Source organism: Grampus griseus (genome assembly GCF_964374135.1).
Source record: "Grampus griseus genome assembly, chromosome: 3".
NCBI classification, from domain to species: Eukaryota; Metazoa; Chordata; class Mammalia; order Artiodactyla; family Delphinidae; genus Grampus; species Grampus griseus.
In genome coordinates, this window is record NC_139019.1 from 105,703,760 (window position 1) to 105,719,682 (window position 15,923).

General features: G+C 37.8%; 1 protein-coding gene across 1 annotated transcript in view; it reads right to left on the minus strand.

The window, feature by feature from the left end:
* The window catches only part of FBN2 (fibrillin 2), a gene marked incomplete at both ends in the record, with an annotated part of 231,114 nt that overhangs the window by 138,182 nt on the left and 77,009 nt on the right, over positions 1-15,923 (minus strand). The window contains one exon of the mRNA XM_082652282.1: positions 12,901-13,026. Within this exon, the coding sequence (XP_082508408.1) occupies positions 12,901-13,026 (126 nt within the window). The remainder of the gene's footprint in view (positions 1-12,900; positions 13,027-15,923) is intronic.

Here is a 15,923-nt window from a genome sequence, read left to right on the forward strand (position 1 = left end):
CCCCTCACAGCCATGGTTTTCCCCTCACCTCCTTCACACCCTCATTCTCACCCAGCTTTGATTTTCTGATGGCTTTTTCACATCTGACAGACATGGTGTAGATTTTTACTTGTTTACTGTTTGTCCCTTGTTTTTACAATGTAACCTGCATGAGAGAAAGGATTTTTATCCGCTTGTTCACTACTCTTTCCCCAGGGTCTAGTAGTGTGCTAGGAACTCAATAAATATTTTTCTGAATGAATGATTCTGGCATCAGTGCCCTCTGGGCATGGTGGCTACAAAGCCTAATACTTTTACTGATATTTTGGGAAACCTCAATGCTGAGGTCTCTCACTTCTCACCGCTGAGCCCAGGGATACCTCCTCTATCTGACCACTTGTAAGTCTCTCAACAGCCCCAGTTTTCTGACAGTTCATCCCCAGGCTAGGATCACCCACCCTACAGGAATCCATGTGGCAAGAGCTCTTTTCAAAAACACCCAACCCATCTCCTTTCTGTGGGGTCCTCACTTGGGAGGTGGGAAACTCATGTATCTTTTGCCTTTCAAACTCTGGAAATGCAGAGCAGAGAGTCTTCAGATCTGGGTTGGGCTCCACTTCTTTTGTTCCCCCTCCTACACTCTAGTTCATGGGCAACACTTTCCAAAAAAGATCCTCACTACCCTTCAACTTCTTTAAGGATTCTCTCTTTTTACACAGCCCAGAGGTGAGGGATGAACCAATGAAGGCAGAACAATCTTCCCCTTTCTTTTCTCCCTCATCTCACTCCATTGTTCACAAGTTATGCAAATGATAAAGACAGTAGTTACATATAATATAACAATATTCCTAAAAGAAAAACACAATCAAATTTTAATTAAGTGTTTAAAGAGGAGCATGTCCTAGAATATATTTTACCATGAGATCCACATACTTTCTTGATTCTAGATAGAAATATTAATACTCGATTAACTAGTCACTACAAATAGAGTGTCCACACTAGTACACAGGATTTATATAAAATGCAACATCACACTTTTTGGAAAAAGAAACATCAACATGAACAATCTTCTATCTTGAAGCTATAGGGAATATTTTTAATGTAAAATCAAGTTTCAAACAAATGTCAGAATGCTATACTTCCTGTTTTTGTTAGTTAACTATAAAAAATATTTTTTTATCATATGGTAAATTAAGGGAAAAATATTCCATGTGGTAGGAAAAGTTATGATAACCTAATTGGTGATTAGCTGTATTCTATGAGTTTATTATGAAGAATTAATTTTCTAAGCCAACAACTAAACATTCACAATATGGATTTACTAAAGTATTAGATGAGAAATTTTTAGCAAACTTCAAATGTTTTCTATTACAAAATATCTTCAATGGCTTCCAATCTGTTGTGCTTAGAACCCAGCAAAACAAGAAAGGAACCTTTGATAGTTTTTCCCAACATTACTGAAAGCATTTTTTTATATGCCTTCATGTTAAAACAGAACCTATTTATGTATAAGCATATAGCAGTAGTTTTAGAAAAAGTTTGCTCATATTTTTGTTTGAAAATTTTTATTTTAAAAATAAAATACTAACTGCAGTAGCATACACATCCCTTCTTTTTGAGTGCTGCATTGATTCATAGACCACATACAGGTAGATGCTTAAGAGTAGAATGAACTGGAATGATGTTAATGATGTCAACAGAAATTTTCTTGTAATTTCAGGAATAACCAGGTTTCTAATTACAGTCTAGGTGACAGCAGAGAAGAATAGAAAAAGAGCAATACTATAAGAAAGGATGGGAAGAAGAGGAGACAACAATTGGAGATAAGAAAGATAGACCTAGAAAGAAAGATAACAGAGCTAAATTTTTTATGATATTATTAGCAGCCCATTCCTTTCCTTTTGGAACTCTCTGGCAAACATAATGGTGACCCTGAGTTTCAGTTTGGAGAACACATTTTCAGAAGTAAAACAGCTTTGTGATAATAATAACAATAACTATAATGATGATAATAATAAATCTTACAATGTCATTTCTAAAATTCTAGTCATTAAAAATCACATCTCCATACCAACTGCTATATCCTTGAATCACTTATATTACTTTTTACTTAATATATTTCTGTATGCATACTCATTTAAAAAATTTAAATAAGAGGATTTTTAGGGCACTGAAAATAGTCTTTATGATACTGTAATGATGGATACATGTCAGTTTTCATTTGTCCAAATCCAATGTGCAATACCAAGAGTGAACCCTAAGGTAAACTACAGGCTTTCGGTGATTATGATGCATCCATATACGTTCATCAATGTAACAGAGGTACCACTCTGGTGGGGGATGTTGATAACGGGGAAGGCTCTCCAGTGCTGAGTCAAGGACTATAGGAGAAATCTCTATACTTTCTTCTCAATTTTGCTATGAGCCTAAAACTGCTCTAAAAAATAAAGTCTCTACAAAAAATTTTAATTTGAACTTTGTTATAATGAATAATACTTTCAGGAATAGCATTCATAAACACATAGTTTTGATGTATTAGTTATGTTTTTTTCCTTAAGACATTTTAATGGATTATAACTATTAAAATAAAATTTGTTTGTCCATGACCCACCTAAAATCACCTAACCAGTCACTAAGAAAATAGCTATAAAATTAGGTAAAGGGAAGACAATTTGAAATAGGGCAAGAATAGTGATAACCATGATAATCAAGAACAGGGGTTGGCAAACTGCAGCCTATTGCCTGTCTTTGTAATGAAAAGTTTTATTAAAACACAGCCACACTCATTCATTTATGTATTTAATGTCTATGGCTGCTTTTGCATTAGGGTGGTAGAGTTGCATATCAGCAATAAAAGGTGACTTCCATCTCCAAAAATATTTATTATCTGGCCCTTTACAGAAAAAGTTTGTCGACCCGTGATCTAGAAGGACTCTGCACTCAAGAGTGCCTTGAGTTTGCTTTAATTTAAAGAAATGAAACTGGAAATCATAAGCATTTGGGGGAGGTTTATGAGACAATGAAAGTTCCTGAGGTCATTTGGGAAACCACTCTCAAAAAGAAGGCCCACTCCCTGTAACAGAAGATTGGAAAACGAAGGTCAACACAAAGTTTTAAGTTAAACTGAAATGTTAAAGGATGTATCACTTTTATTATCTTCTCTTTTCATTTTTTATTAACTAGCAAATAGTACTGATTTTGCTGGATAAGAAAGTCCTCACCATAATCCCTAATACATATAAGAACAAAATGAAAAGCTGTTTACTTCTATGTGATATGAACTCTTATATGATATTCTATCACAAATTAGAGAAGGGAAATTTTGATTTATAGTCACATACTCCTGGTAGCATTTCCAAGAATTTGGAAGTTGAAACCTAAAGCTTAAAAATATGTTTATGCTTCAGATTAGCATCAGCTACAGCTAGTTAAATCAAGCCGTACTAAATTTAGTATGATGGTGTACAGCTGTTAGTAAACATTGCCCAAATTGTCTTCTGCCAATCACCAGAATTCAGCCACGCTAGACTGTACAAACCCGCAACTTTGCCCTGCATTTGTCCTATGTGCACTGCTGCTGGACTGAGACAAAAATATACTCAGACAGCTTTCATAGTTAAACTGAAAAAGACATGTTAACATGTGAAATATGAAACCACCGTCCATCAGGAAAACCAAAGCTTACACAGAAAACACAGTAACTCATATAATATCCATATGATGACACTGAAAGAAACTTGCACATACTATAACTAAATTTATTCATTTGTTTATTTTAAATTCTGTGTCCTTGAAATAAGAGCTGCTTAAAATAGTTGTCTTCTGGAAGTAAGTAAAACAACAGGTACTTGGAGAAACAATTTACTTGACCTTTTGACCAATACAGCAGGAGACTATAGTTAAAATTTTCAAAATCATTTATATTATCCTTAATTAATTGCACTTAAATCTAGCAAAGGCAGAATATAGATGAGAAACACTTTACACTGAAATATGAAAGGATTATATTTAATAGAAAGAGAGATTCCTAATTTGGGACTATGAAAGAAACACAGCGTAAGCATTATCACAGCTTTGTTTATTTATATCTTGACTAAAATGGAAGCTCTAAAATTAATTAGTAGCTCCTAAAAATTTTCACCAGTCCTTCATACATTTTTCCATGCCTAGGTGGTGAATGTAGTATACACAAGGTCAGTAACTGACACTTGTAAAAAATGCAGTCATGGATCAAGGTATTATATTTCAAATTTTGTTACATTTTTACCTGACTACACAGGACATTTCTTTAGAGTAGACTAATTTCCTTCAGGCACTGAGCCATGGTAATTTGTGAGATAGCTTTTCTCTCTCTCTCTCTCTCTCTTCCAGTAGAAGCTAAATTTACATATCGAGAATATTGTAAAACCAGCATTTTATTTCGTTTATTTTGGCCTGCATTATTGCCTTTACATTTCTACTATAAAACAGCAATGACTTAGTAAAATGAATAAATGAGGGAGCATATTTGAGTTTATATCTTTTTTTTTCTAGTGTCAAAGTTCAAAATGTTCACCTGATCCTTTCATTCCAGGGTAGAACAGATTTTTCTATCACTAACACACACCTACTTTTGCATCTCTGAGAACGGTTTTTTGCAGGCTCTCAATTTTTCCAGTGATCTTCAGCAGAAAGTGAACTGCAAGAATCATGTAAATTACTTTACCATGCTTTTTTTCATATTTATTTAAAAAGGGATTTAAATATACAATGGCACTGGGGAAACACTGGTTCCACCATTTGGGAAAATTTCCCTGAATCCACTAAAATACAATTTCCTGACCATTGTGTTATGCTAAATAAATAAAAGTCCCCTGGGCCTCAAATATCCATTTCTGTAATTTGGGTGAAACTGGGGCTAGAGGAGTAAAAACAGGGTGAGACGTCAGGAATTAATGGATAATCTTAAATCCCCAGTTCCATGTTCCTTCATCATGATGATGGGTTTGAGTCCATTTCATTGTTTGTTAATACTTTGGTCAGAGTAGGCAAATATATGCTCCAGTAGGTCAATTTTGTTTTGTTTTGTTTAAGATTAAAAGAGTTTATTTATAGGAAACTGTACTACAAGTAATAACTGAAATGTTATATTAGAACTCTTTTACAATTATTTTTTTAAGATCTCAAATCACATGGTTTATTGAATCTTTTATAATTAAATTGTCTATGCTATATATCCCTGCCATCTTTAACAAAGACCTAAAAAAGGCCAAATGCTTTCTTTATCTTATATAATACTCATAAAAACCTTATATAGAAAAGACCATTATTATCTCTACTGTAAAGATAAAGGCATTAATTTGCTTGAGATCACACAGTCCCCACATGCTGCTGAAGCACAGACCCTGACATTTGGGCCCCAAATCTTGTACTATTTGCTCCTATGCTCTCCTCTCTCTCCACATTTATTTCCTGAATTGTACTTGAAACTTAAATTGTCATTTCTCTCTACAATTTTCCTCTTGTTCTTGGAATGAAAACTTTAAAAAATAAATTTCTTGTAAAAGAAAGTAAAATTGTAAAGCAATTATACTCCAATAAAGATTTTTAAAAAATCACATTTAAAAAAAAGTTAAAATGTGACCTGAATATTTCTAATTTTTTTTCTAATTGATTCAAAACCTAGATCACAAGCTAAAGAGTATCTTTTTGTTACATAATTTTCTTTTGGAATATGTATTTTTCACAGACTTCATGTCTGTAATGATGATGCTACCCATAATGCCGTAAATAAAGAACTCTTTCTCCTTCAGGCTTTCGTGGAAAAGTATGTGTGCAACTTTCCATGAAAACCATTTCATTTAGGTTTAAATTAAGGGAGAGATGTCACTTCAGTAACTCAGTATGAAATATTGCTGTGAGTTGCCTAAGATTGCCAAAGTAGTGCCCAAGTTACTTAATGCATGCATTTTAATAGCAGAAGTCATTTGTGAGAAGAAGCTGAAAGAGTTTAGACTGGCAACTTCTGATAAATACCCTAGAAAGTGATATGTGCTGATTTTGCCTCAAATGTCAGCCCCAGGCTGCTGTTTGGCTGCTCCTCTGGACTTCCTATCATTCTTGCCTGCTGGCCTCACTTTCTTGGATGTGACATTTCCATTCATGAGACACATGGGGGGCTTCTAAAGTCAAAATTGAAAACCCCACTGCTGACCTGGCCCATATGCCCTTCCCAAACGGTTATGAAAGCATAAATGCTTCAGATTTCCATTTTAGATTTTAACTCTTAATATATATGCAAAAAATTTCTAAGCCACTCAAGGCTCTGCCTCCCAAGATAAATGCATCATGAAAAGCAGATTCCTTAGTGCAAAGAACTTTTACTATCAATTCATTTGATTACAAGTCACTGTCTACCTTCTATGGGGGGGCGGGGAGAAAGAGAGAGAGAGAAATGAAAACACAGGGAACTTGCTGGATGTCATTTTTGCTTAGCACACACAGGAAGCAATGGCAAGTTGAGCCAGGCTTTGATTCTCAGAGCTAGTAGTTCCATTTAAATAAAGTTTCCATTATTGTCCCTGTGTTATAAAATTAATAACTTTGTTTCCAGGGGAGAGGGTATGGGGAACTGGGAAGAAGGAGGCTGGGGACTAAGATCAGGTTAACTTAGGAAAATGAGCTTTAGCAATCTTTGCCAGTGTGCTGGACTTGCCCAGAATTTAATCCTGTTCTCAAGGAGGCGTTTGGGCTATTATAGGCTCCATCCCTTCTATTAATATACCTCAAAAATGAGACTGAATATTGAAGGCTGTTGCCAGGAAAATGCTATGCTTCAGATGAGGTGATGCTTCAAAAGCCAAGATACGGAAACAACCCAAGTGTCCATCAACATACGATGGATAAAGAAGATATAATGGAATATTACTCAGCCATAAAAAATGAAAATTTACCATTCGCAACAACATGGATGGAACTAGAGAGAATTATGCTTTCTGAAATTAGTCAGAGAAAGACAAATATTGTATGTTATCACTTATATGTGGAATCTAAAAAATAAAACGAATGTATGTGCAAAACAGAAGCAGACTCACAGATATAGAAAACAAACCAGTGAATATCAGTGGAGAGAGGGAAGGTGGGAGGGGCAAGATAGGTGTATGGTACACAAACTACTATGTATAAAATAGATAAGCAACAAGGATATATTGTAGAGCACAGGGAAATATAGCCATTATTTTGCAATAACTTTAAGTGGAGTATAACCTATAAAAATATTGAATCACTATGATGTATACCTGAAACTAATTTAATATTCTAAGTGAAGTATATACCTCAATTAAAAAAAAAGAGTAGGTCATGCTTAATGCTTTGGGAAAATATAAATAAATTGTAACATGTGCAAAACAAAAACTAACAAGACATGGAAATGTTTGCAGTATCTTTGCTTCTCCTGTATGATTTCTTAATCTGTATCATGAGCTCAAAGCCTCGAGGAAAAGACCTAAGGAGTAATTTAGAAGATGGGAGTCTAGCCCTGTGAGCCAGAGTGGGCTCACTGATCGCTCAGCAGATGCTTCTCTGAAAGGCAGCACACAGGCCTGGGATGAGGGGGGAGGCACCCTAACTGCAGAGTGTCAGGCTCTTTGTTCCCCAATCAGGCATCAAACAACAGTAGGTGGAAACAAGGCTCAGCATGCTAAGCCTTGTGACCTAAGCTGCCTACACAGACATCAATCCTAGTGGAAATGTGAATGAGTCACCCTTTGGGAAATGAAGGGATCAAAAAGAGAGGTAGATATCCCTCCGGAAAATCAGCGTATGTGTGTCTGCAAGTATACTGACCACTATTCACAATAGGAAGAACCAGAAAACGATGCCCATCAGTGAGAAAGTGGATAAACACACTAAGATAAAGCCACATAATGGAATATTATATCCTATTCTAAAGAATGAACTAGAACAACATGCAACTATATAGATGAACCATTTCATTATAATAAAAGCTCCACACAGATCAAAATTTTTTTGTAAAATTTTAAAAACTGAAATAATAATTAACAATAATAAGTGAAATATCTATAGGTGTAATACAACCATCTAAAAAAAGCCAGAAAAATGTAGAATCCAGATACAAAGTGTGGTTGAGGGAGCACCATGATCAATATGGGTTATTATCCTGGCCCTGGCTTTTATTTTTGGTAGTTTCATGGGTACTTATTACATTATTTAAAGCAACTTAAAAAAGCAGGCTATGACACCCAAACATTGAGAGGACCCTTGGACACAGGGTCTGAAATGACACTGACACCTGGAGGTGGCATCATGGTCCCACATTAGTATGAGGATACAGAAGAGCCAGGCAATGAATGAAGCTCTGGACCAGGTTCAGGTCACAGTGGGTCCACTGGGTGCACGGACCCAGCCAGTATTCACTTCCCAAGACCTCAAATGTCTAATTAGTCGGAACACACCTATTAGTTGGCACAACTGGCACAGACAGCACTTGGCCTGTAGGGCAAGAGCTATTATAGTGAGGAAGGCCAAGTGGAAGCCTCTGAAATTGCTCCACACTTTTAGATAGGGAATCAAAGAAAAAAAGAAAGCAGGGTTTGTGTGGAATAATAATGAGATTATGCCATGAAACAAATACGGTGATGAATAAAATTCTGTGCAACTGAGAGAGAGAGGGAGCATAGATATGTAGGTAGATGTGTGTATATGTGTGTGTAGAGAGAAAAGAAATCCTGAAATAGACAAATGCAATCACCATAAAGTAGAGCTAGATTGACCTGTTTCCTACTTTAAAAGTCCTAACCTACCTATTTGCAAAGGAGCAGCCTGTGTTTTGACTCCTGCATCAGCTGTGATTTCACTGGGCCATGAAGCTCATTTGCAGTTGATGACCAGGATTTTTGCAGCTTTTTGTTTAAAGATGATTTAAGAACATGTTTCTTCACAGTACAACTACTACATACACCCTTTAAAATAATACTTATATTTTTGCCAAAAGCAAATTATAATCAGCTTCATTGTATTAACACCCTGACCTCTTCCTCTTTTACTATTAATTTCTCTAGACCTCTGCTATTGACTCCCTTCTGTGAATAAAGACAGAATTAGTTCGGTTCCAATTTTCCCTACTGTTGTTCTCCTTCCCCTGCAATTTCAATTCTAAAGTCATAAAGAATGGATTATTTTAGCACAGTGGTACATAATAAACTTTCATTTTAATAAATAGAAAATATAGCAAAATCTCCACAGCCAGTACAAGGATCACCGAAATGGGTCTAACTCTGACCTTGCTGGATTGCAGGGCATGACCACAGAATGCAATGAGCAAACAGGTACCCCTGTTGCTTCTGCTGTCTCCATGAGTTTCCCCCTGTAAATACAGTCCATGAGTTGGAGTGTGTGCTGCCCGGTCACCCACCTTTGCTTGCTCAATAGAGCTTGCTGAGAGTGAAAGCTCTGGAATGAATCTAGCAGGTTGGACCCCTGGCTCCATGGTTTCCTAGCCATTAAACCTTGCAAAAGTCACTCAGACTCTCTATGCCTCAGTCTCTTCTTCTGTAAAGTGGGTTAATAATAGTAACCAACCTCACAGCACTGTATTATGATTTAATAAGAAAACCCATGTAAAGTGGTTTAAGTATAGTCGAGAATAAATTAAGTGCTCCATAAATATTAGCTTTTATTAATATGTTATTTTGGCACAAATTACCTGCAGGTAGACTCAGACAAAAAATTACTAATAATGCACAATAAAAAGTGTTGTGATAGAGGAATACCTTATTTGTTATGAGAGCAGAAAGTAGATTTGAGTTTAACAGCGTGGGCTTTCTTATTTAAGGGAGAGGGGATTTATGTTTTAACTACAGTGTTGCAAATTTCTTAAGAAGATTTAAAAGCTAGTTCTGTGTTTTTTAAATTAATGACCTAAAACGTTTTCCAATGTTTACAGTCCCCTTACTTGAATCTCAATTTTTAATATGTAGTTTTCTTTGGGAGAAATAGTCAATGAATTTATTTATTATTTATTTTAAAGTTAATACACTTTTGGTAATATGAGTAAAAGTAAGTACCTTTCAGTTTAGCACAGACGTTTATTTTCCACGGTTTATCAGAGTTGGAACAGCAGCTAACGATACTGTGCCAACAACTTTCATGAGTTTCATGAGCATAAATAAATACATTTGTTGTCACAAATCCCAAACAACTAAATACTGTGGTAATGGAGCAAAGCTGAAGACCCTTCAGAATAAATTGCAAACAACTATTTGACATGTAAAGGGCCACGGAAGGGAAACTTTCCAATACAGTGATGCTATTTTCCTGCCTTCCATTTAAGCCAGGAAAGAATAACTAGCTCAAGGAATGTCAGAGAAGGTATAGTCTGGGAGGAGGGATCATGTAAGGACATCTGGTACCTACTTGTGCTTTATCCAAGTGGACTGAAATTCAAAATAACATATTTTATTATAAAAAAGAAAAATGTGAACAGTCTTCTGATACACCATTTCACATTATATTGATATGTTCTGCTTTTCTTCTTCATTTAAATTAAACAGACATTTAGATGAATGAATCTTTGAAAAGCGTAAATAACTGAAACAACTTTCTTTCTGGATGTGAATAAATAGTTTATTCCACCAAAGAATAATTTTGCCCACTGTATGACAGAATTAGGAAAAGGTTTTGTAGGCAATCTGGCCCAGGAGAAATAAGATATGACTTCTGTAGACATGAGAGGTATTATTGAATCTCGGATACTAACTTAGTGATGGGGGAAAATAACTGATTCTTTTACAGACAAACAGAGAGAGAGAAACATATATTCCTTTCTGCTTTGGACTCAGATTAACTGCTCGGACAGTAGCCTATAACTGAACATGAGAAAAAAGAATCCACCCGACTAATGATGTGAAACAAAACAGGCCTCAATGATAGATACAGAGTCACAGGTTTCAAACATTAAATTAGGAGATGAATGCTCCTTCACCATTTTTTTTTCATTTTAGTATAAACTATATATGTTCAAACTTCCAGTAGAACAAGCCTTTTAGGATAAGATTTTAGTTAAGAAGATATCCCAATGAACAAGCAGAAGATAGTTCTTCCTCTTAAATAGAGAGTGAAGGTCCCTGACCTCAAAAGCATTTCCTGCAGGTGACCAAAGAGGGACAATGACACAAAAATCTAAAAATGCTAAACTGCACTTAAGGTTCATGCTCTTGGTTTTTGAATTGCAACCAAAGTAAAATAAGATTATTAAGAAAGTGAAAAAAAAAGTCAGATGAAGGAAAAATTCCCATCATGAAGATTACTGGCCTCTTTCCAAAAACAATTTCAACTCTGGCCCCATATTTTCTTTTCTTTTGGATATTCAACCCAAGTAAAAGAACTTAACTTATTATCTAGCCTGTTCCCAATGAATCAATATAGCTTACGATATATCAGGAACTGTTCCAGGCTCTTTGATATAACATGAACCAAGACAGAGTTTTTGTCCTCAACGATCTTACTCAAGTGTTGAAGTGAGATGGTCAATAAACAAATACACATACAAAAAAATCAATAACACAATTTTTCAAAGTTATTAACGTGACTTTGCAGTTTCTTGTTAATGCTACCACCACTCCCCTAATGACATATTCAAAGCTCTAGAGTTACCTTTCTTATTTCCGAACAGATCTAGTAACTTACAGACTGAAAAAGATTTCTTTGGAGAATTTCATTGCCATATGAACAGAAATATAAAATGTGCTATAATAGAAATAGGGAGGGCATCATTTGAAACTAAATCTTTTAGTACTTCTATATTTCACATTCATTGTAATCCACATAAAAAATTAAAATCTTACCTTTGACAGTTGGTCAAAAGTAATTGCTATCATCGTATTTTTATTTAGAACAAACAGTAGCTTTAAACTTATGGCAACACTTTTGCATTGATACTACATAAACTATATGTAAGCTGACTATAATTCAAAACCTGTAACTGAGTGTAGCAACAGTTTATAGTCTTTCCAGATATATTATGCCACCAATTACACTAAATAATTTTATGTAAGGAAACACCACTTGATCTTTTACATAAAGAGACACTATAACCCAAAGAAAATTGATAATACTCACTTTTAAGACCTATTCAAATAAATATGACTTAGACACAAAGTAAAGGCTTCATAAAATCCTTAGCTTTCAAATTCTAATCACCACTTCTTCCAATCATACTATTCCCCACCAATCCCAAACATTAAATCACATAATTTTTTCTCGGCTTTGGTTAAATGGATTTGGCTGCCTGGGCAGGAAATAAGGAAAGAGACGACTGGATTCAGGGCTCCAGGTGGCGCCTACATTACATCAATAGCCCCCTTTCCTAAAGAACATAGACAAGTGCGAATAGAGTGGCACTGACTTTCGCCAAACTGTGTCTTGGTTCTATATGTTGTTTTTATGAAACGTGCTGTAGAAAAGGCTCATTCCATTTCAACTAAGAAGTAATACATTGTTGGATGATTAATGGAAATGTCACAACCACTCTCATCAATCGGCGGCTGTGCCTTCTCACGTATAATCAAACACTCTCCTTGTTCCTCAGAACTAGTCTGTACCCAATTTTAATGTTTGATATAATTTCATAAGTGAAATAGAAAACTATTTCATTAAGGAAAAAATATAAATGGCTGGATTACTCTGACTCTTACTAAAACAAACTGAGATAACAAATGTAAAATGATCATTGGCTCTTTTTCCAAATCAACCCCATTAATTACACAAACTAATACAAAACTACTCTAAGGTTATTCCTTCACTTTCATATTAAAATAAATAATTACAATTGTGATTAAATCCTCCAAAACTCAAAATGAAGTCATGTTTTTCTTGGATTCAGAGTCAACAATTAGACATGTCCCTCAAAATAGAGACCCTTACCTTCACATTTCTGAGTAGTTTCACTCTGCTTGTGACCAGCAGGACATTTGCATTCAAAAGAGCCCACTGTATTGATGCAGTTTCCTCCCTGGCATATCCCAGGAATAGCCTGGCATTCGTCAACGTCTGTAAGAAGAAAGTATTTTCAATATAGATATCATTGATTTTCACAATATCTATGTCTATTTGTACATACATATTTCTTGAATGCACAGAAGATATTCGCTTGTTCGCAAGAGAATGAGGTGTGAGGAGTCAGGATCCCTTTGTATGCATGCATTTTAACTTACATAAATGGTATATGTTAAAGATCTCATTTTGTTTCTTGATTTTTTCTTTTAGAATTTTGTTTCTACAAACCATCCATATTGTTATGTGGGCAACCAATCCCTTGCTTTGATTTGCTGCAGAACACTTAGTGTGCTTACTCTCCCGGTGATGGGCACTCAGCATCCTCCAACTTCTCACCACCTCAGGTGAACAAACAGATAATATGACTAGACGTACATCTATTAAAGTAATTTAATTCATAGTTTAAAATCTTTGCCCAAAGAAAACTTCAGGTCTAGTGGCTTTGCTGTTAAATTCTTTCAAACATTTAAGAAAGAAACAATACCAGTTGTACACAAATTCATACAGAAAGAGAAGACACTGCCCAACCCATTTTATTGAGCTGGCATCACCCTGAAACCAAAGCCAGACAAAGACATCATAAGAAGGAAAACGAGGGGCGGAGGGGAAGATGGCGGAAGAGTAAGACGCGGAGATCACCTTCCTCCCCACAGATACACCAGAAATACATCTACTCGTGGAGCAACTCCTACAGAACACCTACTGAACGCTGGCAGAAGACCTCAGACCTCCCAAAAGGCAAGAAACCCCCCACGTACCTGGGTAAGGCAAAAGAAAAAACAGAGACAAAAGAATAGGGACGGCACCTGCACCAGTGGGAGGGATCTGTGAAGGAGGAACGGTTTCCACACGCTAGGAAGCCCCTTCGCGGGCGGAGACTGCGGGAGGCAGAGGGGGAAGCTTTGGAGCTGCGGAGGAGAGCACAGCAACAGGGGAACGGAGGGCAAAGTGGGGAGATCCCCGCACAGAGAATCAGGGCCGACCGGCACTCACCAGCCTGAGAGGCTTGTCTGCTCACCCGCCGGGGCGGGCGGGGCTGCGAGCTGAGGCTCGGGCTTTGGTCGGAGCTCCGGGAGAGGACTGGGGTTGGCGGCGTGACCACAGCCTGAAGGGATTAGTGCACCACGGCTAGCCGGGAGGGAGTCCGGGAAAAGGTCTGGAGCTGCCCAAGAGGCAAGAGACTTTTTCTTCCCTCTTTGTTTCCTGGTGCGTGAGGAGAGGGGTTTAAGAGCGCTGCTTAAAGGAACTCCAGAGACGGGCGCGAGCCGCGGCTAAAAACGCGGACCCCAGAGACGGGCGCGAGCTGCGGCTAAAAGCGCGAACCCCAGAGACCGGCGCGAGCTGCGGCTAAAAGCGCGAACCCCAAAGACGGGCGCGAGCCGCGGCTAAAAGCGCGAACCCCAGAGACGGGTGTGAGCCGCAGCTAAACGCGCGGACTCCACAGACAGGCGCGAACCGCGGCTAAAAGCGCGGGCCCCAGAGACGGGGCTAAGGCTGCTGCTGCCGCCACCAAGGGGCCTGTGTGCGAGCACCGGTCACTAGCCACACCCCTCTTCCGGGGAGCCTGTGCAGCCCGCCACTGCCAGGTTCCCAGGATCCAGGGACAACTTCCTGCGGAGAACGCACGACGGGCCTCAGGCGGGTGCAACGTCACGCTGGCCTCTGCCGCCGCAGGCCTGCCCCACACGCCGTGCCCCTCTCTCCCCCCCGGCCTGAGTGCGCCAGAGCCCCCGAATCAGCGGCTCCTTTAACCCCGTCCTGTCTGAGCAAAAAACAGACGCCCTCCAGCGACCTACACGCACAGGCGGGGCCAAACCCAAAGCTGAGCCCCTGTGAGCTGTGAGAACAAAGAAGAGAAAGGGAAATCTCTCCCAGCAGCCTCAGAAGCAGCGGATTAAAGCTCCACAATCAACTTGATGTACCCTACATCTGTGGAATACATGAATAGACAAGGGGAGGTGGACTTCAAGAGCAAGATCTATGATTTTTTCCCCTTTTCCTCTTTTTGTGAGTGTGTATGTGTATGCTTCTGTGTGAGATTTTGTCTGTATATCTTTGCTTCCACCATTTGTCCTAGGGTTCTATCCGTCCGTTTTTTTTTTTACTTTTTCTTAATAATTTTAATAACTTTATTATACTGTACCTTTCTTTCTCTTTCTTTCTTTTTCTTTCTTTCTTTCTTTCTTTCCTTTCTTTCTTTCTTTCCTTCCTTCCTTCCTTCCCTCCTTTAGACAAACAATCATCCCAAATTAAGGAGGTGGACTTTGAGAGCAAGATTTATGATTTTTTCCCCTTTACCTCTTTTTGTGAGTGTGTATGTGTAAGCTTCTGTGTGAGATTTTGTCTATATAGCTTTGCTTCCACCATTTGTCCTAAGGTTCTATCTGTCCCTTTTTTTTTCAAATAATTATTTTTTAATTTAATAACTTCATTATACTTTATTTTATTTTACTGTATCTTTCTTTCTTTTTTCCTTCCCTCCTTCCTTCCTTCCTCCCTCCCTCCTTTCTTTCCTTCTTTCTTTCTTTCTTCCTTCCTTCCTTCCCTCCTTTCTTTCTTTCTTTCTTCCTACTTCTATTAATTCTTTCTCTCTACTTTTTCTCCCTTTTATTCTGAGCCGTGTGGATGAAAGGCTCTTGATGCTGCAGCCAGGAGTCAGTGCTGTGCCTCTGAAGTGGGAGAGCCAACTTCAGGACACTGGTCCACAAGAAACCTCCCAGCTCCACATAATATCAAACGGTGAAAATCTCCCAGAGATCTCCATCTCAACACCAGCACCCAGCTTCACTCAACGACCAGCAAGCTACAGTGCTGGACATCTTATGCCAAACAACTAGCAAAACAGGAACACAACCCCACCCATTAGCAGAGAGGCTGCCTAAAATCAAAAT